Consider the following 24,286-nt stretch of genomic DNA (forward strand, 5'->3'; position numbering starts at 1 on the left):
CAACCAACAAAAATATGGAGCAAAAATATTCCATACTCACGTAACACGAGATTCAAACACAAAACCAATAGGTAAGTTAAAGTCTTATCACTGAACCAATAGATTCATTCTATCATAACTTGCACTGAAATAAGATTTAAGTCAAATAATCAGGGATAGGAATAAAACCAAAAATTAACAAAACCCAAAACCTCACATACACAATCATAATTCCACACTCTACCCCTTACTATTCCACGAAACGAAGACGTTTAGATAAACTCTGATTTTTCATCCGCATAACCCATTAAACGATGTCGCTTTCGGATCTAAGAAACAACTGAAATACTCGAACGCATAATTTTTCGTACTACCCGCTATTTTTGAGGTAGTCTCCATCAGAGCCGCCGCCACCGCCACCGCCACCACCACTGCCGGCGGCTTCGGCCATCGTAACTTGCTCTTGAAGGTTCGGTCGGGGTCTCTTATATATTCTTTAGGATTATGAATGCATTTTACACTTTTCTTCAGGCTCATAGCTAATGCGGGATTCACATGAATCATGATTCGACGGTTTAAACTTCATTTCAATGCTTCTATGTTCTTTGATGAATTATCCTTCTAAAGGGTGATTGTTCAGGATCTAATTACTTAATTTCATTGCATTTTAGTTTGATTATAGTGGGGAACGAAGTTAGATTTAGATGAGCTTAATTTGACTGTTTCTCTTCCTATTCACTCATTTTCTACGAAATGTAAGTAATTGATGTCACTTATCTTAAATGGGGGAAAGATATACTTTTTTAAGTGGGTATAGAAGTTTGTTTTACTTGGTCTTTCTTATCTTACTTGAACTTACTTTAATTCTTCCATAAATAGCATGAAGAAACTTTGCTGAGCTTTTGTTGTTAAACTGAGTTGAAATTGTTTCATTAAGGATTCTTCTTTTTCACTTGCTTGGGTAAACGGAACTGTTCTGCAATGGAGGGGGTGGCATTCGCTTCCTTTACAAGCTTCGCAACAAAATCTTTGCTCTTTTCTTCTCTGTCACCATCTTCTATCATAACCCGTAGCCAAAAGAGTCGGAAAAATATCTCGCCAAAACCTTGTTACCCGTGCTTCATCTGCTTCTAGTTCTGGTACTTTTAATAAATCTGGTTCACTTGGTGGAAGATAAAAGAATATAACAAATATTTGTTAATTTTTTATTATGTTTTTCAAATCATTTTGTTGTCTTTTTTAGGTTCAGTTGTGACGTTGCTTGATTATGGAGCTGGAAATGTTCGGAGCTTAAGGAATGCGATTCGCTACCTTGGGTTCAAGATAGAGGATGTAAGCCATTTTAGCTCTAAGAAGATGATGATAGTTTATATCATTCTTTTTTTAGTTGCTTTTCATAAAAGGATGCATGGAAAGTTATAAATGTATTCTTCCTTTGTAATTATAATGTAGGTGCGAACTCCAAAAGACATTTTGAATGCAGGTCGCCTTATCTTTCCTGGTGTTGGGGCCTTCGCTTCAGCCATGGATGTATTGGTCAAGACAGGGTATGATTTCTACTGACTTTTTTATGAAAATAATTATTTAGAGCACCTTTCTTTTTCCATTTGAACTTAGAAGTATTAAATGTTCTTCAATGCGCCTAGATGGATTTTGGACTTGGAAGAATTATTATTAGAGAGTTTCTTGCATAACTTTCTTCTTGTTCATATGATTGTGCAATGTATTGAAGCTTAGGACCTTAGGTTTGATTTTTTTAATTCTATTTCTAAATTATTTTAATGTAATTGGAGATAAATAAATGACTCGTGGATGAAATCTGATTGGATGATCCTTGAGCTTTTGATTTGATTGGCCAAACCACGCATCTTTATCTTGATTGGCCAAATGGCTTGAAAAATCTTCAATTAGTTTATTTAGCAACACTAAATAAAATTTAAATAGAAGTTCGAACAGTATGCAACTTTGTAATTGGCTTGAATTTTTTCTCCCTACAGACTTTTAATAATAACTAAATATCTCTTCTCTTTGGCTTAGAATTCTAACTTAGTTAAATTTGTCTTTCATTTATCATATTCTTCAGGATGGATGAAGCACTATGTACCTATATAAGAAATGACCGCCCATTTCTAGGCATTTGTCTTGGACTTCAACTACTTTTTGAGTACAGTGAAGAGAATGGACCAGGTCAATTTCTAAAAACCTGTCCTTTTTTTATTATTGTAAATCTTTGATAGACATATTATATATTATGATCATGACTTGATAAAGTTTCTATGCTTGTAAACTGTGATATGAGTAGAGTTGTTCATGACTAATGACTATCTTCCTCACTGTATCTTATGTCATATTATGTGGTTTAATAAACATCTTTCTTTGGCATTTTAAATTTTATTTTATGTTATTTTATAACTAAATATTTATCGATAGCTTAAACAAGAGGTGAAGCATGGGAAGAAGGAATCAAGAATAGAAAAAGGAGATACCAATTAATCTTCATTTTGCAAATAGATAAAAATTTTGATGTTTTCTTTTCTTTTCTAGCTCTTAACTTTTCAACTTGACTTCACGGTTTCTATTTGTTTCAGTCAAGGGTCTTGGTTTGATACCTGGTGTGGTTGGGCGGTTTAACTCTTCTAATGGTTTTAGAGTGCACCATATAGGCTGGAATGCTTTGCAAATTGCAAAAGACTCTGAAATTTTGGATGAAATTGGAGATCGTCATGACTACTTTGTTCACTCTTATCGAGCCATTCCAGTATGCTCTTCCTTGTCAACCTCTTAATTTGTTTCTCACCCTTGAATGTGCATGTTGAAAAAGCTTTCAATAAGCATGTTTTGTGCAGTTTGGTAACCTATATGATCAGATGTTTGTTAGTCAGATGATAACAAGGAATGGGTTTCATCTACATGCAATTATGGTTATGATTTTATCGCATCTATCAGAAGGGGAAATGTGCATGGAGTGCAGTTCCATCCAGAGAAGAGTGGAGGCAAGATATTTTGTGCCTTCAGTTGTTATCTTTTGTTCTTTGCATATTCCAAAATTCAAAATATACAAGTTTCTTCCTTGTGGTATTGAAATAATTTCACTTGTAAATGTCAGTTGAACAATGTTTTACATTCATCTTCTGGTTTACTGTGTTATCATTAAAAGAGAATGAGGTAAGCCAGAGGGGGATTTCTGACATGTTTTTCCTTCCTTATGTAATTAGTTCATATCCTTTACAATGTACTTACTTGGTCAATTTGATTATTGGACAATTTTCTTTACAAATTGTTTTTTTATTTTCAGAACAAATGTCTGGCATAATAAATAACCAGTTTATTAACAATTAATAAATTAATAAAATTGTTTCAGATGTTGGTCTTTCTGTATTGAGAAGGTTCTTACATCCAAACTCGCGGGGGACAAAGGTAGTCTTTGTACCCTTGGTTTTAATTCATCTGGCAACTTTTATCAACTCTTATGTTCATCCATCTAGCGGTCTGATTGATTCACTTAATTACAGAGACCTACTCAAGGGAAGGCTTCAAAACTTGCTAAGAGGGTAAGAGTTTCTAAAGCTAGAATTACATTTTATATTATTCTTGATTTTATTTTCTATGCACCAACTGTTCTTCCAATTTTAATTAAATATCTCTTAATTACTATTGAAGTTTTCTGCTTGATTTTGTGTATCATTTGGCTCTATGCCGACTGGTATTTCTTCCACTCAGGTTATTGCTTGTCTTGATTTTAGGACAAATGATAAAGGGGATCTTGTTGTAACCAAAGGCGACCAATATGATGTAAGAGAGCAAACAAAAGAGAATGAGGTAAGCCCGAGGAGGTCATTCATTGCTATAATTTCCTGATCTATTTGATTTTTAGTTTTAGATGCCTCAATCAAAATTTTGTTTTGCATATCAATGCATGTTACTTATCAAACATGAAAAAAGTGGGATGTGCCCTTAGATCTAGATGCTGTTTTAACTCATCAGTAACTTTTATAGGTGAGAAACCTTGGCAAGCCAGTAGAGCTTTCTGGACAGTATTACAAAGATGGGGCTGATGAGGTATGCTTATACCTTTGAGGTGTTTTATGTTTATACTGCAATATTGGCAATCATTTAGCTTCTCCAGAGTTTCTTTTTATACCTTGAATTTTTTTATTTCTTTCTTACTTTAAATTTCAGGTTAGTTTTTTGAACATTACTGGCTTCCGAGACTTCCCATTAGGCGATTTACCAATGTTGCAGGTTCTTGGCATTTCTTTTTGATAGATTAACTGTGATTTGACATAGTATTTTTTTTTAATTCATTCTTTAATGGTTTCTGTGTTTGTATATCTATATTTATATTAGTTTTTGTGCTTTGCAGGTATTAAGACACGCTTCACAAAATGTTTTTGTCCCACTAACAGTTGGTGGTGGTATACGAGATTTTACAGATGCAAATGGCAGGTGTGCATCTATTTTATACTGTGATCTAGTTTTCACACATCTTAAGATTAAGACTTGATTTCTATTCAAGTGATTTATTAGACATTCTCTGATACTGCAGTTTTAAGTGATCTATGTGTAATTAACCAACACAATTTTGTCTAGGAATTTACTATTTGTATATCTTTCAGGTATTATTCTAGTTTGGAAGTTGCTTCAGAGTATTTTAGGTCTGGGGCTGATAAAATTTCCATTGGAACCGATGCAGTTTATGCAGCAGAAGAATATTTAAAAACCAAGGCTCGCAGCTTCACCTCTTTAGGACTTGTAGCTTATCGGAGTTAAGATGTTACACATGCATATGTATCTCTACCACTAATAGTCCTGTAAATGTTTCTTTTAGGTAAAGACAGGAAAGAGCAGCTTAGAACAAATTTCTAGAGTTTATGGGAATCAGGTGATCCTTATTCTTGTTTTTGATGTGTTGACCTGTACTAATATGCATCCGTGTATATTTGTTGGTCTTATTGTGAGCGTTCTATTTTCCCAAGAAAGTAAAAGAAAACAATGAAGCTGAAAAGAAATCAAAGAATGAAAGAGTTTGAAATAACTCAATTCTCTTCTAAACCTATTGAATCAGAAAATCAAGAGAATCATATCTTCTTTAAAATGCTAGAGGTTATTTATAATGCTGAATTGAAAACCGAACTTATCAACTTCTTAACAACCTTCTGATAACAACTTCAGACTAACTACCATCTCAATGATCTGCCAATGTCAGCTGCTTCAACTAAGGAACGACCTTAAACTCCTAGCTTAACCTCTGAAAGTCAGTCTTATTTGCTATCTGTGTCAACCGCTAACACTTCACTATACTGTATGCTTACTTCAGGCTCTAGCTGATTGTGTAGCTTTTACTGCTGCTTGCCTGATATTTAATTTTACCCTGTATACAGAAATAGATTTTTTTCTAGGAAAAATAAATGTTAAAGAAAAAAAGCAGCATACAAATGGAGGATGGATATATGAAAGATTTAATTTGGTTGGGCCTGTATAATAAAATTGTTCTTCTGTTGCTTTGTATTTTAGTTTAGTAACATGCAAGTTAGGAGATACCGATGGAAGTTGATGGCTTTTCTTTCATTGTAAGCATTGATCCTCATAGTGTGTACCTTTATTTTGCAGTAAATGAATTTATAGTGAATTGATTGAATGCTTATTTGACAGGCAGTAGTTGTAAGCATTGATCCTCGTTGAGTGTACGTTAAAAGTCCTAATGATGTTAAATTGAAGACTATACGGGTCACAAAACCAGGTAAAGAAGATTTTACTCGTTTGTATTACCATTCATATGAAATTTACAATGAGTCCTTGGAAAATTCTACTCTGTGAATGGAAGATAAAAATTTCTAACGACTGTTTTGAGAAATCTATAGTTTTTAGATTTTACAAGGACTTTTAATGGATATGCCTATCTGGTGTCAGGTCCGAATGGAGAAGTGTATGCTTGGTATCAGTGTACGGTAAGCTTCATTGCTCTCTGCCTTTTGCATGATCATTCATAAAGCATTTATCCAGATAAACCTTTTAAAACTAGTGATCTGCCTTAAGCGCATCATGGAATTAGATCTTATACAATGCAAGCAAATATCTTATATAGAACTAAAACCCATCAAACACTTAATTCCATGCTACAAATATTAATCACAACAGCTCAAAATGCACACTTAAGGCCTAGGACCTAAATGCAGTCAATACCCATTCATGCACATCAATGGGCTATCATCACTTAAGTTTTTTTTAAAGAATATCTAAAACAAGTCTGTTGGTATAAAGAGGAGGGAAAGAGAGTCAACAAAACCTAGTTTTAGAGGGGAAAAAAGGAAGAAAGAAAATGCATGAGATAGGCATCTGGTTCGGCACTTGACCATGAGTATGAAGAGCAAATAGTCAGGAGAAAAGAAGAATAAGAGAAACAAGGGAGGCACTTGACCATAATTTTGTGATGATCATATGAACTCTTGAAAATTAAATAAAAATTAAATGTGCAAACATAACTAAAGAAAAACTGAGAAATCAGAAAGAAAATTAGCTTGAAGGTGCAAACTAAATATTGAAATGTTATAAGGAACAGTAGCATGTAAGTAACATTCGAACCCATTGATATAGAAGGAAAACATGTGAGGAGATAGATGTAGACAATGGTAAACTAACAGTCTCAAATGGGAGGTGCTTTGCAGAACTTTGAAATCACAGCTGGCACCAGTCCTGTAAAACCCCATTGGAACCTTCAGCTGTTGGAATGGGAGTAAAATAAAATCTTAAGCAGGACAAAATACTAGAAAAATGTATTTGTAAATTGAAGAACGGAGCATAGTTGATCAATATCAAGATAGATGTTACTAAAATGACACTAGTCTATAATTCAAGTGCATGTTCATGGTCACCGACATAAAATCCAAATTACAAAAATGAAATCTTCATTATCTCACTATGCTAACCCTAAGGACTTCGACATGCTAACACGGATCCTCAACAAGCAATCAAGAGAGCATTGGGATGATTAAGCGAGAATGGATTGCAATTAACTAAATGTACCTAATTGGAAACATGCAAATAAATGACAACTGTTTAGGAACTAGCATGGGAAGATCACTCTCATAAGAAAAAAAGATATGTTTTGCATTTTAACAATAGCAATATGAATTCTGTCATATTCTTAGGGCCTGTTTAGCAGCTTAATGCATTCATAAATATTACATATACAGGGTTAAATGATCATTGTTTGCCACTTATATCCTTAAGTCTTTTTCTTGTGCATATCTTTAATGGCTTTCTGTTCTTAAGGTTAATGGCGGACGGGAAGGTCGACCAATTGGAGCTTACGAGCTTGCAAAAGCAGTTGAAGAACTGAGAGCAGGAGAAATACTATTGAACTGCATTGATTGTGATGGTATAAATAACTTTCCTGTCAAACAATTCACCCTTATAAGTATTTGTTTAAGCATGGCTTTCCCATTTCAGATGATTGCTTTGAAAATTACATAAAGAGTTTTTTTGGTTTTTGTTTTTTTTTTGTTTTTAAATATATAGTGATGGTTAAGTGTTACTGAGAATACCTATCCAGAGTAAGCCAGTTTTTTTCTGCTACACAGATGGTCATCAAAGTTATATGGCTGTTGAATGTTATCAAGCACACGGTCATCAAAATGACTGAAGATGGATATTATATAATTGTGATTATATTGTTTAACCTACAAGAATATTTGGTTTATTCCTAAATCCTGCTCCTCTTTTTTTGTGTTTAATCCCTACTTGCTGATTCTTGCAGGTCAAGGAAAAGGATTTGATATAGATTTAATAAATTTGATATCAGATGCTGTTAGCATCCCTGTGATTGCAAGCAGTGGTGCTGGTGCTGTCAAGCACTTCTCGGAGGTATTCACTAAAACAAATGCGTCAGCAGCTCTAGCTGCTGGCATTTTTCATCGGAAGGAGGTGAGTATTCAATATAGAATTTCAGTTTTCCCAGCTTTACGGTACAAAGAAAAATATTTATTTCCTTCTTATACAGCACCATGTAAGGTTCCATTAATTTGAACTGTGATTACAATGCTTTGATTCTTTGGGTTTTAGGTTCCCATTCAGTCTGTAAAAGGACACTTGTTGAAGGAAGGCATTGAAGTAAGGATCTAATAATCTCTGCCGACTTGTAGATTAAGCGCTTGAAATTTTATTCATAAAGTCAGGAATGATAGAAATTTGCAAACATTTTAAATCTCATCTGCTTTGTATATTTTAATGCATTTTTGCAGTTTTGGGATTGATTTCAAATTGTTTTTTTCTTTTTCTTTTTCAAATGTATTCAGCATGAATTAGAAGTTTATGAGTGAAGCATTCCTAGGATTGGCAATTTTAAATGTTCAGAAACTCAGCTGTGTTCTCTGTTCTCTTTTCTTTTGTTGTAAAATTTTACCGTCTGCAACTTTATAAACGGCAAACTTGTGAAGCTAGAAGGTTTCTGTAAAGATCGGGTTCCAAGATGTCTACCTTGTGTCGTCCTATGGATTGGGATATGGTTGTGTCTTTGTTGGCGCTTATGTTAAAGGTATTATCCTTTTTGGGCACTCAGACTTATCACTCGAAGGTGCGTCTCCTTCAGATTGAATCTACCTCCCGTGTATAGAAAACCTCTTCATTGTACATGCCGGGGCAACGGTTGTATCTAGGTGCGTAGTGTGAAACTATAGCTGCAAGCTATCAAAATTGATTAACAGCTAGAAAGGTAACAAGTATACAAGAAGAATAATGATTTGAAAAACTTATATTGATCAGAAACTTGCACGGCTTATATACACAGTAGTGGTGGTTGATAACAGTATAACAGAAGATAACCTTAACAGACTTAAAACAACCCTATCAGACGTAATTGATCTGTTAGTTAACAACTGAGTTGAGCTGCTTAATACTCTAATATTCTCTTGGCTTTTTTACTCTTTGTCGATTATTAGACACATCAGCTAATGGTAGCACTTGAAGAGCATTCAAGCATTGCGAAAGGAAACAAATTGCTTTGTAGTGACCGACTTTGTAGGAACATTAACCACTTGATTTGCTGTGGAACAAAATTAACTTGCGAAACCCTAGCGTGGAGATCGATTTCCACATGTGTAACCTTAGCGTACACATTAATGTGCTAACTTATGTTGATAATTTGCTTATTTCTAGGAACGATTTCGCTGCTTTGAAAACTTTTAAGGAGTATCTTAGTTCTTGCTTCCATGATCTTGGTGCTTTGAAATATTTTTTGGGGATAGAGGTAGCTCGTATTTCTTTGGGTATATTTCTTTGTCAAAGGAAATACACACTTGATATTATTTCAGAGACGAGTCTTTTGGGAGCAAAGTCCGCAGGATCACCAATAAAGCAAAATCATATATTTGTGAATGCTATAAGGGTGATTTTGACTGATCCTAAGTCGTACAAATGGTTAATAAGCTGTTTGGTTTATTTGCCTGTGACCAGACTTAATTTAGCATACTCAACTCATGTTTTATCTTTGTTTATGCATGAGTCAAGACAGGAGCATTGGAACGCGGCTTTGCATATTGTCTAGTACTTCGAAGGCTCTCCTGGCCCAGGGATTCTATTGAGATATGATAGTGATTTGTCCTTAAAAGAGTGGTGTGATTTGAATTGGGCCGCTTGTTTGTTAACTCGACGATCGCTTATTGGTTGACCTATCTTTCTGGGACAATCTCTTATTTCTTGGAAAACTAAGAAATAACATATTGTTTCTTGCTCTTTTGTTGAGGCTAAGTATAGGTCTATGACTTCCGTCACTTGTGAGCTCAAGTAGCTGAAGGCCTTGCTATTAACCTTAGGTGTTTATCATCCTAAAACTATTCCTTTATTTTGTAATAGTCAATCTGCATTGTATATTGCACAAAATCATGTATTTCACAAGCGTACTTGGTGAATTAGGGATGCAATCCAAGATGGGTTGATTGCACCTTCTTGTGTTTCGACCCCCGTTTAGTTGGTTGACATTTTTACAAAAGCACTTGGTAAATCGTAATTTGAATACCTTCTTAGCAAGTTGGACATTTATGATCTGCATGTTCCAACTTGAGGGGAGTGTTAGGATATTATTATGTGATGTTATCTTTTAGGAATATATTGTATATTATTGTATATCTTTTACGCATATATTAAAGAATTATTATATATTTTTCATATTCCTATGTTATTACTGTTGTATAAATATTACGTATACTCTTAAGGTGTATCAATAAGATTAAAAAGGGTTACCCTATTTTTGTCATCAACCTGCTTCTGCGATAAAGCACTACCTTTGACAGTAAACTCTACCAAGCCTACAAGCATAACAAGTATGAACCCGATAACCAACATGAGGACGATTGGTGGTATCACGGTGAACCAAAGAAAGATAATCAAAGAGAATTTTGTACTATTAATCTAGTTGGACAACCTGGACTAAGTGATGTATAAAGGTTAAATGATAGAGTTTTATCAGTATTCTTGATACTAGCTTTTCTTGTTAGAAAACTAAAGTTTTGAACCTTAACTATTTCAATTCTCTTTCTTTTTTCCTCTATTCTCTCTCTCTCTCTTTTTTGTTCAAACATTTTAAAGAATTAAAAAAATGATAATTTAAAAATGCATAAAAATTTCAAAAAATATTAAAATTAGAAAAATTAAGAAATATATAGTTACCAAAATTTAAAGATAAAATGAATTAAAACATAATGAAATCATTCAATTTTTTTCGTTGAATAGTTTTAAAAAATTAGGTTTTCCATAGTTCTCAATTTTTACCGATTCAAAATGGTTATTTTCGATTATATGTTATCAATTGGGCTATCGATTTTCAATTCAATAGATTTAATTGACTAATCAGTTTTGATTATGAGGACAATATTCAAAAGTGTCTCCTTTGAGAAATAAAGATATTTTTATCAATTCAAAAGTTTTACTAAATTCATATTTTCCTATTATATATTATAGATTTAATTTAATTTTGTTGTACCCTACACTTGAGTACCTCCTATGCCTCCTATACAGGTGCAACCCTACACTTGACTTCAATGAAATTTTTTGAATAGTTTAGTAGTAAATTTGTAATTTTTTTAATTAAGTGACCAAAACAAAAACGTACTCATAATTTAGTGATTAATGGTGTAGTTTACCTAAAATAAAAAAAAATTCTAATATTCTGCCACGTATACTAATAAATTTGACTTTGAGTTATGGAAAAAGACAAAAGTCAATGACGACATCTAGTCGGTGGAGATTTCAACGACAAGGACGAACTCACAAACTTAGAAAAGCTTTGAACATCCCTCCAAACAAAAAAAATGAATATTCTTGTAATTGGAGACTTATTATTAGTTATCATTTTTATATATACCAAAGCCCAGTTGTCATATTCCGAAAATTGGGTTGGAAGAAATTGGTAGTGAAATCTAGAGGGGTCACATTATGATTCTTGAGTTAAGATTTTGCATTTATGCTAAGTAATTTGTTCTGATTAAGTGGTTAGGGGTTGTGCTTGTGTGAGGAAGGTTTTGGGTTTGAATCCTTTTGTTTGTATTTTTGCCAAATTTGTCTAAATCCCTAGTTTTTGGTATTTGGTTCAAGAAATATTTGAGTGCATTTATTAATAAGAATGAATTTATTGGTTTGATGGTAACCTAATTGTTAGTTCTTTTTTTTTTTTTTGGCCTTGTGTTCGAGTCCTTGTGTGGGCAAGCGGAAATTGTTTTTGTTTTGAACTATAAGGAAATCGTGAGTGATTATTTGTAGGGACTTACTAGGATGTGGGTGGTTAAGAAATTATACCAAATTGTCTCTCCCACTCTCATGTTCTTTTTTCCCCTCTTCTCTATTTTTCTTCTTTCTTTTATTTTATTTCTTTTCTTCATTTCCATTGGCTTTGCTTGCTGTCATTTCAATTTTCTTCTTTGTACATGTGTAAGATTCTCTCTTCGATCGTAATTCAAAGCGTGGTGTAAGTTTATCAAGCTATTTTTCTGTTATTTTAGCTTTAATTTGTTCTTGAATAAGATTTGAGGTGTTGGTGTTTAGTTTTCATTTCACGTTGTGTTAAGTGTGTTTGTGATTTTGATAAGGCGAAGGGTACAAAAGCTAGAACCCTTCAGCAGAGCAGATACGATTTCAACGTAACCTTTCAGCGGAGTAGATACGATTTCAATGTTGTTTCAGAGAAGTAAGTGTTTGAATTTCGTATTAGGGGCTGGACGTTTGATTTATGGAAGTTATTTTTTGGATGAGTTTTGATGATTAATTAGTGAGGTTTGATGAATGATTGTAGGATTCAGAGTGCGATATTTGCGTGGTTTATCAAAATTATCATCAGGTGTGTGATTTTAACCCGAAACATCATTTAGAACTTGAAAAACTCGAGAAAACTGAGGTTGTTTTGAGACTGTCATTTGTCACACGACCGAGTGGTCGGCCGTGTGGAGCACACGGGTGTGTGCGATTACATGAGAAACTTGGGTAGGCCGTGTGAGGCACACAGACGTATGTGACCACACGGGGTGGTTAGGTAGGCCGTATGGGTGCCATTTTTTGAAAAATTTTCACTTAGGCCCATTTGACCTAGAAATGTGTAATTATATCTTTCATGGGGTCTGTTTGGCTTAAATAAGACCCAAAATGTGACAGTTGTCAATATGTGGCAGTACGTGATGTGGTTAAGGTACGTGAAAAATGTAAGTACGATCTGTGTTCTAGTAACTCTGAAAACGTAATTATGTGTTTGATTACGCATGACATCTTTATATGGAATAAGTGTTAATATAAGAACTAAGATATGATACGATCTGTATAAGTTTTGTGTTGTGTTCTGTAAAATATGTGTTTTGGTATGCATGACATACCACCTATGTGCTATGTACGTAAGTTAATATGAATTTGTATTTGCATTGGGGTGAGTTTTGATATGATGGAGGAAGTGTTTTTTGGCAATATTACTGCAATTTTGGCGATTAAACCGCAATATTTATTCGGCAGCTTAATTGCGTCATTATGAGTGACATGCCACCATGACCCGATGTGATTGGATGGATGAATTCTTGTAGTCCTATTTGGTGTGATTGGTTGGACGGAGTTGATGTGTAGCGGATAGGGGTAGAATTTGTTCTGTTTTGATATGACATTATGATCCGATATATATATAATTTTTGAAATTTATGATCGTCCGAAACGATATATGCTTGTGGATTTGTTATGACATTTTGATATGTTATTCGCATATGTGTATATTATGAGTAAGAATCTACTTCGATACCGGTGTCGCACTTGTATATGATTATAAATATATATATCCTGTCGAAACCGTTTTTTGAAAACAAAAAATTTGGTTGTCGACTTTTAAAAATAAAACTGGAGTCGCCACCGATCCTTTATTAAGGTGTGACCAGCCCACCTTAAAAATTATTTTGGTCTACGAATTTTGAGAAAACGAGTCCGGGAGTCAGTTACGCACGAGGAAGAGTTAGCACCCTCGTAACGCCCAAAATCGGTACCAAATTGATCATTTAATGCCTTAGTGTCGAAGGTTAAAAAGATTTTTAAATCAACTCAAATGATGAAATTTAAAAAAGGATAATCAATTGTTCAAGTCATGTAAAGAAATCGAGTCTCAATACGTTAGGGTACAATTCCTCATAATCCCCGAACTTTGAATATCAATTTTATTTTATGTGAAAATCTTCATTTTGAGAAAGTAACAGGCCACACCCAATACGTTAGGGCACAACAAGTTAAATTCTCAAAAATGATTTTTATGCTCATGCATTTTGAATAAAGAATATTCTCGATCATTTAAGATTGACAAAGAAAATCAGAACTCAATACGTTAGGGCTTAATTTCCCTCGAAAATCCCAAACCTCAAATAATGCTTTTATTCAAAAAAAAAACCTTTAAATCTAGAAAATAACTTTGATGAATAATTAAAACCAAAATATATTTTCAAAAGGGTATGTTAAAGTTAATATACAATATGATCTGATACTTTAATTTACCACATACACGAATAAATATTTGCAAATATATATACAAATGCAATATAACAAGAAAGCTGCAAACATATGTACACATATATCTAACATATATACAAGTATACATGCAAATAGAAGGAATGAAATATATCCAATAAATCAAACAGAAAACATGTATTCAAAATAAAATAAAAGAAAAAAATGCATATGTATATATTTACAGAATAAAAGAAATATATATGTATATCCATAAAATATAAAGTATATAAAATGAAAAACAATATAACAACGTACAACAAAAATATATGCATGCGTTTATAAAGTTTAAATATATAATATAAAAAATATGTATATGTATACTATATAAAAGATGCGTATCTAAATATAGAAATAATAATAATAATTACGGCAATAATAATGTTAATAATAATAACAAAAATATATATATACAAAAAATAATAATAATGGTAGAGCATAATCACGATAATAACATTTAAAAATAAAATAGCTTAAAAAGAAATGATCCAGATTGAACAAAAGACAGAAAAATGGAGGCAAATTCGAAATAAATAAAAATAAAACCAACTCGAATGCGCAAGCGACAATGGAGGACCAAAAGGGAAATTATTCCCGTCTCTCAAAACGCTGCCCAGCAACATGGGCCAAATTGAAACAGAAATAAAACTTGCGGAAAAATTTAAAAGAAATCAGAAGCTTAATTTAAACACACCGCAAGACTAGGGGGACCGAATGCGAAAATAGACCATTTAAGGTCTGACGCGCGGGCTCCCCTTCCCCAAACAGCACCATTTCGTCTTTGCTTTTAAATTTTAAAAGAAACAAAATTAAAACTAAAAGAAAGTTTCAGACTCTTTCTTTTTCTGTAGGATTTTTTTAGGGTTCCCTCAACCCTTTGAGCACCGCCGCTCCCCTTTGCGCCAAGGCTCCGATTGCGACGGAGATGGCCATGACTCGGCGGGTTCGGCGTATGGGTAAGTCTTTCCTTCTTTTCTTTATATTTTAAATGAAAAATAAATAAGAAAAATAAAAAATAAAAACACGATTCACCTTCGAAAAAAAATCTTTGAAATCTCAGTATTTCTCTTTATTTTCGTCTGTTTTTACACTCCAAAAAACCCCCTATTTACACAATATAAATGGCCTTTTATAGCCCGAAATCGAAAAATAATCAAATCTAAATGCTATTGTTTTGCTGTTTCTTCTCTCCGGGACTCTTTGAGTCCGTGTTTTTGCAGGTGTTCGTGGAGAGAAACGCGTGCGTGGAGGAGAGATCAGCCCGAGACGTGCGGCGCTTGGACGCTTGCTGAAGGCGTTGGGGGCTGTTGCTGGTGGCTTGCTGCTTAGGGCTAGGTTTTTTTGCTTTTTGTTTTTTTTGCTGTATTGGGCTTGTTTAATGCTTTGGGCCCGTTTATTGGTTTGGGCCCGGGCATATTTGGGTTTGTACATATCCGATTCTGTATGTGAGTATATGTCAAATCTATAACTGAAAACGTGTCCATTATTTATGTATATCTGATTGTGGGTCGGGTCACACGCAGGGGCTTCTAGCTCACTTGTTTGTTTAATTCGTTTTAGGTGTACTTCCTACTTAGGACTTGGCGACAACTTCAAAGCCCGGTTCACACAATTTGGTATAAGTTGATTTGTTTTTGTTTTTTTTTTTAAATTTCGGACATTATGGTCTTTCGGATTTTAATTTGTTTTGGAACGTTAAATTCTTAGTTTTGGTATTTGTTTTCGTGGACGTTTTATTTAAAACTTGTAAACGCACCCAAGACAACATAACTAATGCATCTTATGATTTTAAGAGGTAAGAATTTTAAAAGTATTTTTCTGCTACAAGGTTTTGAAATTAATTACGACTTTTTACAATTCAATTGGTTAAACCTTGGGGATTATTTTTATAAAATTAATAAAACAAGATTTTCGTTTCAGTCCTTAAACGCAATCTTGAGAACTTGTGTTTTCGATAATTAAATAACTTTACTATGGAATTAAAATTAAGTTTTTTTTCTTTGAGTAAGTTAATTGACTATGTTTTTACGAGCGTTGTAATCTCTATAATCTGACCTTAACGTCTAGGCTAGGTTTAGGGTGTTACACCAATAGTTTAGGACATAGAAGATCGAAGAAGAAAAGGAAAATGGATTCAAAGATAATTGTTTCCATCATTTATTTCTTCTTTTATTTTCTTACAATCTTTCATGAAGCCGCTGGTATAATAATTTCTTTTAATTCCTTTAATTTCTATTTTTTTGTGAATAATATTTTGTTACTCTTTAGACTTCTCTGTCTCTGTCTCTGTCTCTGTCATCTGCGCCTGGACCTAGTAAGGGCGGATGTTGGCTTCAATTATTAATTTGTCATAATCAGAGCTTAACGGCATGCGTCGATCTTTCTTCAACCGGTTTATTCAAAACTTAGACCCAAAAAAAACTGATTTTATCTCAAAATTATAGTACTGTTTTTATCTACATTTAAAGAAACTATATTCCCAAAGATAATTCTCCAAGTTACCATGCATTTAGGACCAATGAACTGGAAGCAATGAATTTTACCATTATTGAGTTTTTCACCCTATAAATATTATACAATTTATCACACCTGAAAATTATATATTTTAAAATATATGTATTTAAAGGTAACCTTCAACAAATAATGAAACGTATAGTTTAAAATTATTAAATATGTATGATATTAAAATAAAAATTAGATTAAATTATAAGTAAAACGAAATTTAAACATATAAATACATCAAATTAACAATACTAAATACACTACAATTCTTTATCATGATGTGAGTTAGTGTCGAGTTAACTTGTGACTCTAACTCGATTAACAATATTATGAATATAGATATACAATTCATGGAGGTAATAAAGTGTTCATAAATAAATTAAAGTAAAACTTTTGTTGAGTCGTAAATTTAAAATTTTTACTAATGTAATTTGACATGGTTGAAATCCCACCATAGGTTTTTATTTTATTTTATTTTATTTTAAATTAAAAAGATTAAGTACCCTCAAATAATATAACACATTTAAATATGGAGAGTTATTTTATAATTTCCTAATCCAGTTGATGTCGATTAACTCGTGATACCTACTTGGTCAAGGATTTTATTAATAGTATAGATATAAACTGGCTGACTAAATTGGTGTCACGGGTCAATACAACCAAATTCATATAAAGAACCCTTGCCACTCCACTAATAGTCATTTGTTAATATATTTTTATAAATCTATTTTTTAATATAAAATATTTTTATTCACCCACATCGTGAATATGATAAAATCTAATATATATAATTTGAATGCAAGTTTGGATACGAGATTTTTAAATTTCTAGAGGTTTTATAATGTTAGTATTTCTAATTATTTTGTTTGGTTAAATAATGATATTAAAATAAATAATATAAAAATATGAAATATAGATATATTAGATTTATAAAAATATAAAATATTTTAATAACATAAAATATGTATTCAAATTAAATAAAAGTCATAAAACCACGTCTTTGTGTGGAATTTGAGTTACTCAAGATTTCTTTTCAAAATTCTTAAAATTTTAAAATTCTCTTTTGTGTTTACTCAAGTAATATAGAAATGAAAATCTTTCTTCATATTCTTCATCCAAACACATTATAAAATTTTTAAAATTGACACATGTCAATCACATCCACAATGCCCTATATAATTTGAATGTCCCAACGCACTTAACTTTTTATTTGTTTTAAGTTTGCCTTGCTTTTCTTTTTCTCTATTACAAATTTTAGTTTTGACCTCTATATAATATTGAAATTTGATATTTAAGTCATATATTTTAATTTTTGATATAATATGGTCTTTTACTTTTAAATGTCATTATTTAGTCTAAATAGTTAATATTATTAGTACTTTTGATTAAAATGTTAATGTCAATTCATCTTAAAAACACTATTTTAAGTTTTAAAAATCATTCATGATAAGTTCGAGCGGTCGTTTTAATAATAATAAAAATCCGCATCAGTATTTTAATTGTTATATTAGTGAAATTAACAAAAGAATTTTAACCGTGGTAACAACTAGATTTGAATTTTTAAATTAAAAAAGTAGAGTGACCAAAATCCTAAAAATAAAAGTAGAATTAAATTCCAAATGTACGAAATATATAAAGACTTGGAGTATAATTTAATTTTAAATTCTTTACTCTATAATTTGACCAAAGCAAATAATTAACCCAAAGCAAAGCTTGATATGAAATCAATCATAACTGATGAATTTGCCAATGGGATTGAAATTTCTTCTGCTTCGCTCAATGAAGTCGTGAGGAACATTTCTTTTTCTGTATATGCAAATTTCATAGTGGAAAACATCAAAAGAAAATTTGGCATTTCCCTGTATGTAGATTCAAAGCAATTGTTACTCTATGTGGAGAATGAAGGTGAGGTCTCCCGGGAAGTTACTGTCTCAAACGTGCAACATATCATCCAGGAGTTTTTATTACCAGCACGTCAAACCAAAAAGGTTTAGTTTCAAATTCTCCCTGGTTGATTTTGGTTTAGGTTAATATCTCAGCCGAAGTTGGTGGAAATTCACCCATACAAATAGATTCTGGAAATTTTGGATGCGAAATTCACACAGTATCATCAGGAACTGGTGTAGGAATCTGGAGGACGAATATAACCCCCCCTTAATGGAGCCTACATACTGTTCCTAACAGGTCTCATCATCGCTGCAAGCAGGGTGATAGAAACCCATATCAAGAGTTGGAAAACAGGCAACCTGATTCACCTTCAGCTATCGGACATCGGATGGTGAATGGATCAGTATTTGACTTCCCGGACTCCAAAAAGAGGTACAACAAAGTAGTTGTAGAACGAAAGTTCGACATAAGTACGACCATTTTTAGCGTTCCTTGTGTAACACTTCATGTCAACAGTCTTGAATAAAAGATTATTTTTTTCAAACTTTCTGATCTGATCATATTTTGAGACTGCAGCTTTTGATAGAAAGTTCAAGAACAAGAATTGGGGTCTATAAGAAAATTATAAGGTGGGGACATAAAAGAAAACCACTTGTGTGATTGAGGATGTCAAGCAATAAACAGAGACCATAAACATCTCTTATTCCTCTTTACACAATATGTCCACTGTGAAACATAATTTGAAAATTTTAGGGGGGGAGGGGGGCGGGGGAAGTTTTGTGGATGAAAGAAAACCACTAAGATTAAGATACAATCATGCTTCACGGTTAGGTAGCCTCTATTCAATCCCAACTATCATTACATACAAGGTTAAATTCCCTTCCCTGCAATGAGTGGCTTAGGTGGGGTCAATGACCTAATTTCAGGTGCAGAACTGGGAAACAGTATATTCAGCTTGTGCATGAGGATGTCAGCTCTTGATGGAATCTCATTCAAAAGAAACTGCTGAACAATCGGTTTTTTGAACCACTCCATAACAGAGTCTCCGGTGGCCCTTAAAACCACCTTACTAACTTCAAATGGGGATTCTACAGAGCTCAGCATCTGTGCAACCACGATCTTCAGAGTGGGTCCTGTAACCAATTTGATACGCCTCGGTACCACTCCATAATACAACATTCTTTTCCTAAATCTATGGAGGGTGTGCACAACAGCTATAAGAGCAGCTCCCACCGACAAATTTCTAACGTCAAGTGACCAAGCAATATGCTGATCGAAAACTATTGCCTTCGGGAAAAGCTTATTCTCGTAGGCAACCTTCCAAACACAGCGAGCTCTGTTTATCTGCCCCATCAGAACAAGATAGTTTAGGAGAACATTGACAAAGTACCTCGCAGCCCCTTCTTCCAACTCGTAATCAATACCTTGAAAAAACTCCCTCACAAACGATAAAACTGGCTGTTTTCTCTGTTCTGGGCCAGTAAGTAGTCCACACATAAAGGCATGAGCTTTGTGTTTTGTTGCACCAAGAATTGCCATCAAATGTCTCTCATTGTGTTCCTCCTGGCATCGTACCAAATAGGCAAGAATTGATGTGTAAAGAATCAGATCCACCTTCGCAGCAGAGTTCACATAGTTTTCAAGGAGAGGCTTTGCTGACTCATATAAACCATTCTTCATGCATGATTCAAATAACTGCCTAACTATGAAATTATTTGTTCTAATCCCCGATGAACCCATGAAACTTAACCACCTCAAGGCGAGCTCAATGGAACCATCTTTAACATAAACCATTAGAACATCACTAGCACTAACATCAATAGAATATCCCATGGACTTCATTTCAAGTAAGATTTTTGCTGCGACATCCACAAGTTTCTTATTAGCCAAGAGGGTCAAAAGAGCTGTATACGTGCTCAATCCGGGCCTTAAACCTGCATTTATCATTGAGTTATAGAGCTTCATCGCAGAATCTACCTGTCCAGAGGCTGCATGCATTTCTAAGAGACATGAGTACGTCGACGGAGTGGGCAGAAACCCAGCTTTCTCCATTTCTTTAAATATTGATGTTGCAAGATCAAGCTTTCCTGATTTTGCATGGGACTCAATGATCATCGTGTATAAGCCAAAATTCGGCCTAAAACCAGCTGCCTTCATTTCCTCCCAAAGCCGAAGTGCAGTATCTAGCTTCCCAGCCTTTGCGTAGGAGTCGATCAATGAAACAAACATAGTAGCAGATGGCCGAAGCCCAGAGCCCAGCATTTCCATGTAGATTTTCATTGATGTATCCAGTCTCCCAGCTTTCCCCATTGAATCAACAAGTGATGCAAAGATACTAAAGCCTGGCTGAAACTTCCTTTCTTTCATCTCTTGAAAGAGCTTAGAAGCTGCATCAAGCCGGCCTGATTTTGCCAAGCTAGGTATCATCAACTCATATGTAGACCCATCCAACAAACATCCTGCCGCTTGCATGCTCTCATATATCTCAAATGCCTTGTAAGGCAAACTTTTATTCAAAAACAACATCATAAGGTCATTGTACGTTTGAGTGTCAATTTTAAAACCATAATCCTGAGCCTTCTTGAAACAACAAAACGATACCTCCAATTTCTCAGCTTTAGCCAAAAACTGAATCACCCGATTGTATGCACTAAATAATGAAACCACGTTACCACTCGACTCTTGGACCAACTCCTCAAACAATGATTGAATCGCATCAAAGTCTCTACTTTGATTTAACCCATCAAACAACATGTCATAACACTCATCACTCGGGGCATACCAAGATTGTCGCTTAGCCCATCTAAACAAACTCAATGATGCATCGCTATCTTTGATAACCTTCAAGGCCTGAATTATATGAGTCATATTAGGCATAAACTGTAGTTTATCCAATTGGGTCTCTAATTCTGGTCCCCATTTCCACCTCTTAACAACCTCAACAATCTTAGCAACTGCAGAGGCATTCAAAAATGGTTTCTTTAACCCACCCACCATAACATGATCGTCAAGCCCCGGCTCGACTGACCGGATACCTTTACCAGAGTATATAACACTCCCCGACTCATCTAAGTACTCTATATCCTCAGTCCACTCACCAGAACAGTAACTTCTTACAATTCTAGGGTTTCCAATAAAATTGGGGTTTTTATAAAGAGTATGGAAGGGGGAAATTTGATTGATACCCATTGAAGAGTTAAAGAAACTAAAGCTATTGGAGCACTTAGTGAGTGCATTTCTGCTAGAATTCAGGTCCGTTGAAGAACCAGTGAAAGAGTTAGGGTTTAGTTTGAGAATGAAGCAGAGATTTCTAGGGAAAAGTTTACGATTCAAGGTATGAAGCATTGAAATAACTAGGAGGAAAATGCTAGGGTTTGGTAGATGTAGAAATGCTTACCAGACGATCTTCTCTTGTGTTGGTAATCTCTCCAAGGGAGGCCAAAACCTTAAACCCTACTGAATTGGCAATGGAGGAACCTTTACTGTAATTTGACGTGGCAAATAGCCAAATTACTCATTTTTTGAGGGAAAATTCCATTTTTAGTCACCCAACTATTATTAAGTTTCTATTTTGGTCGCCCAACTATAAAAAATTACAAAATGGTCACTCAACTATTTGACTGTGTTTTTTTTGTCACCAACCATTAAATGATTTATAGAAAGATAGCATGACAACTATTAAAATTGGCATAAATATTTACATATTGTCTCAATTTAGTCTTAATTTTAAAAATTTAGCTCTTAATGTTTACATATTATCTAATTCTATCCTATATTTTATATGAAAATATAATTCAAAACACAATGTGTAAATTAGAAATAAAACAAAATATTTTATAAAAAATATATTTTATTAAACTAGATAACTTTCAAATACATTGCTTTTCTTATACTTCAAATAGTTGAGAACTTAATATCTTTCAATGCCAATTAACTCATTTTTTTGTTAGCTTGGGTAAACTTAAAACTTTTTTAAAGTTGTTAGAATTAAAATTAGGTTAGGAATTGAATTGGCTATCTTATAACTTTTGGGTCATTTTATTATTTTCTTGTTATTTTTCATTTTTTTAAGCCAAATGCACGGACAACATTGTAAAGAGATGAGGTGGCAGCACTATTATAGCTCCTATTTACCAACAAAACTCGTTGTTTGATGTCAGATCTAGTGATCGATAATGCAAGTCCATTTTCATGGCACTGTTTGAATTTTCGGGTCCCCTAGTCAATCAACTTATCCACTCCCTGAACCTGATTAAACTTATTGTAGCTTTAACTCTGAAATTTGATGATTTCAAAGGTACTTTCATTTTCCTTTCAATAGTGGGTTAAATGTTTGAAGATTAAAGTTATCATTATGCCAATTTTAAAAATTAACATGTCATTTTTCAATTAACCATTTACAGCTAATGATTAAAAATTCAAATAGTTGGGTCACCAGCTGTTTCACTGAAAACAACAAAAAATGATTTTTGAAAAATAAATCGATTTTTAGAAAAAAATTATTATTTTTCGGTGTTTAGATAATTCTTGTAAAATATTTTCGTTGTTCGATAAATTTTCCGAAATCATTTTTGAAAATTAGTTTCACTAAAACAAACACAATATTAAATTTAAAAAATTCATATTTTAATCTAGAAAACTAACATTAATTCAAAAATGCTCTTTTCCATAATCTTTTCTAATAGAACTCATACATAGCAAGTATTAGTTTTTAATAGAACTCATACATAGTATAACATGTATTAGTTTTAATAAATATTTAACAGTTAATTGTTGTGAGAATAACCACATAATTTCGAAGGATCACAAGGCCTTAACAGTTGACATGCACTGGTTCGACCTGATCATGATACATTTCACCCGACTCGGCTCGAAGTTCCTCTTGAAAAGTAGAAGGGTTTTGGCTCGAAGTTCTGTCTAAAAAGTTGGAGTGTTTGAGCAAAAATATAAGCTCGAAAAATGGGTTTGAAAAAAAAAATCTTGTTTAGAAAATGATTCGGGCCTCATGTAAGATTTTTTTGCCCGGGCTCCGCTCGACCTGAATTTGCAAAAGAAGAAAAATACTACTGCTGTTTTGTCACTATTTTGCTGTCATTTCACTATTTTATTGCTACTATTTTGTTATTATTGTTTGGGTATTATATAACTATTATTTTATTTTTAATTTTGCTACTATTGTTAGAGGCATGTGCTTGTTAAGTTGCACTTATCTTAGTATTATTTAAGTATAAAGTCTTTTTATTTATTTATTTTCAATTTGTTGAGAAACATTTATTTTAAAATTTTTAGTTTATTATATGTATTATATTTTTTTAAAATTTATTTTTATATAAAAATATAAAAAATTTTAATACGGACGAGCTTGGCCGGGCTAAATTAAGCTCGAGTTTTAATTTTTTATTCGAACTGGACTTGGACAAAAATTTAAACTCATTTTTAGACCGAACCCGGACCTATAAATAGACCTAAAATTTTACTACGACCCTACTCGATCCATGATCACTTTTAGTACTGGTACTTGGCATGACTTGGCATTACACACCAGAGCCTATATAAAAATGAACTATACCAAACGTAACAAAAGTACACCAAACAAAAAGGCATACACTAATTTATACTATTAAAATTTACAACGTTAGTACCACGAAAAAGATGGACAATAAGCCAATTAAAAACATTAATTCCCGTTACTTTAAGTCATACCCTAAAAGAACAAGCAAATTCCAAAGATAATAATTACCATGGAATATTTTCAAATATTTATAGTGATTCAATAATTATAAATAAATGAGTGTAATTAATTAAAATTAATTCTTTTAATTATTAATTAAGACTCATATCATTTAATCTTTAACAAAATTATAACTATTCAAACAATATTATTTGAATAGTTATTATATTAAATGAA

At 33.1% G+C, this 24,286-nt stretch overlaps 1 protein-coding gene, 1 long non-coding RNA gene and 1 pseudogene across 2 annotated transcripts; 2 read left to right on the forward strand and 1 right to left on the reverse strand.

Annotated features, from left to right (window-relative positions):
- The first annotated feature begins 296 nt into the window (after nt 1–296).
- Nucleotides 297–8,334, forward strand: LOC105777405 (imidazole glycerol phosphate synthase hisHF, chloroplastic-like; annotated as a pseudogene).
- Nucleotides 8,335–14,769: 6,435 nt separating this feature from the next.
- Nucleotides 14,770–15,539, forward strand: LOC105777353 (uncharacterized). Its single transcript, XR_001128263.2, has 2 exons — nt 14,770–14,945; nt 15,210–15,539. It is a non-coding gene; the product is annotated as an uncharacterized LOC105777353 (long non-coding RNA).
- A 3,477-nt stretch (nt 15,540–19,016) lies between these two features.
- Nucleotides 19,017–21,844, reverse strand: LOC105777352 (pentatricopeptide repeat-containing protein At1g79490, mitochondrial). The gene has a single exon (XM_012600584.2). It carries the CDS (start codon nt 21,721–21,723, stop codon nt 19,249–19,251), a length of 2,475 nt encoding a protein of 824 aa, XP_012456038.1. The 5' UTR covers nt 21,724–21,844; the 3' UTR covers nt 19,017–19,248.
- Nucleotides 21,845–24,286: the final 2,442 nt, after the last annotated feature.

This window comes from Gossypium raimondii, chromosome 10 (genome assembly GCF_025698545.1).
Source record: "Gossypium raimondii isolate GPD5lz chromosome 10, ASM2569854v1, whole genome shotgun sequence".
NCBI classification, from domain to species: Eukaryota; Viridiplantae; Streptophyta; class Magnoliopsida; order Malvales; family Malvaceae; genus Gossypium; species Gossypium raimondii.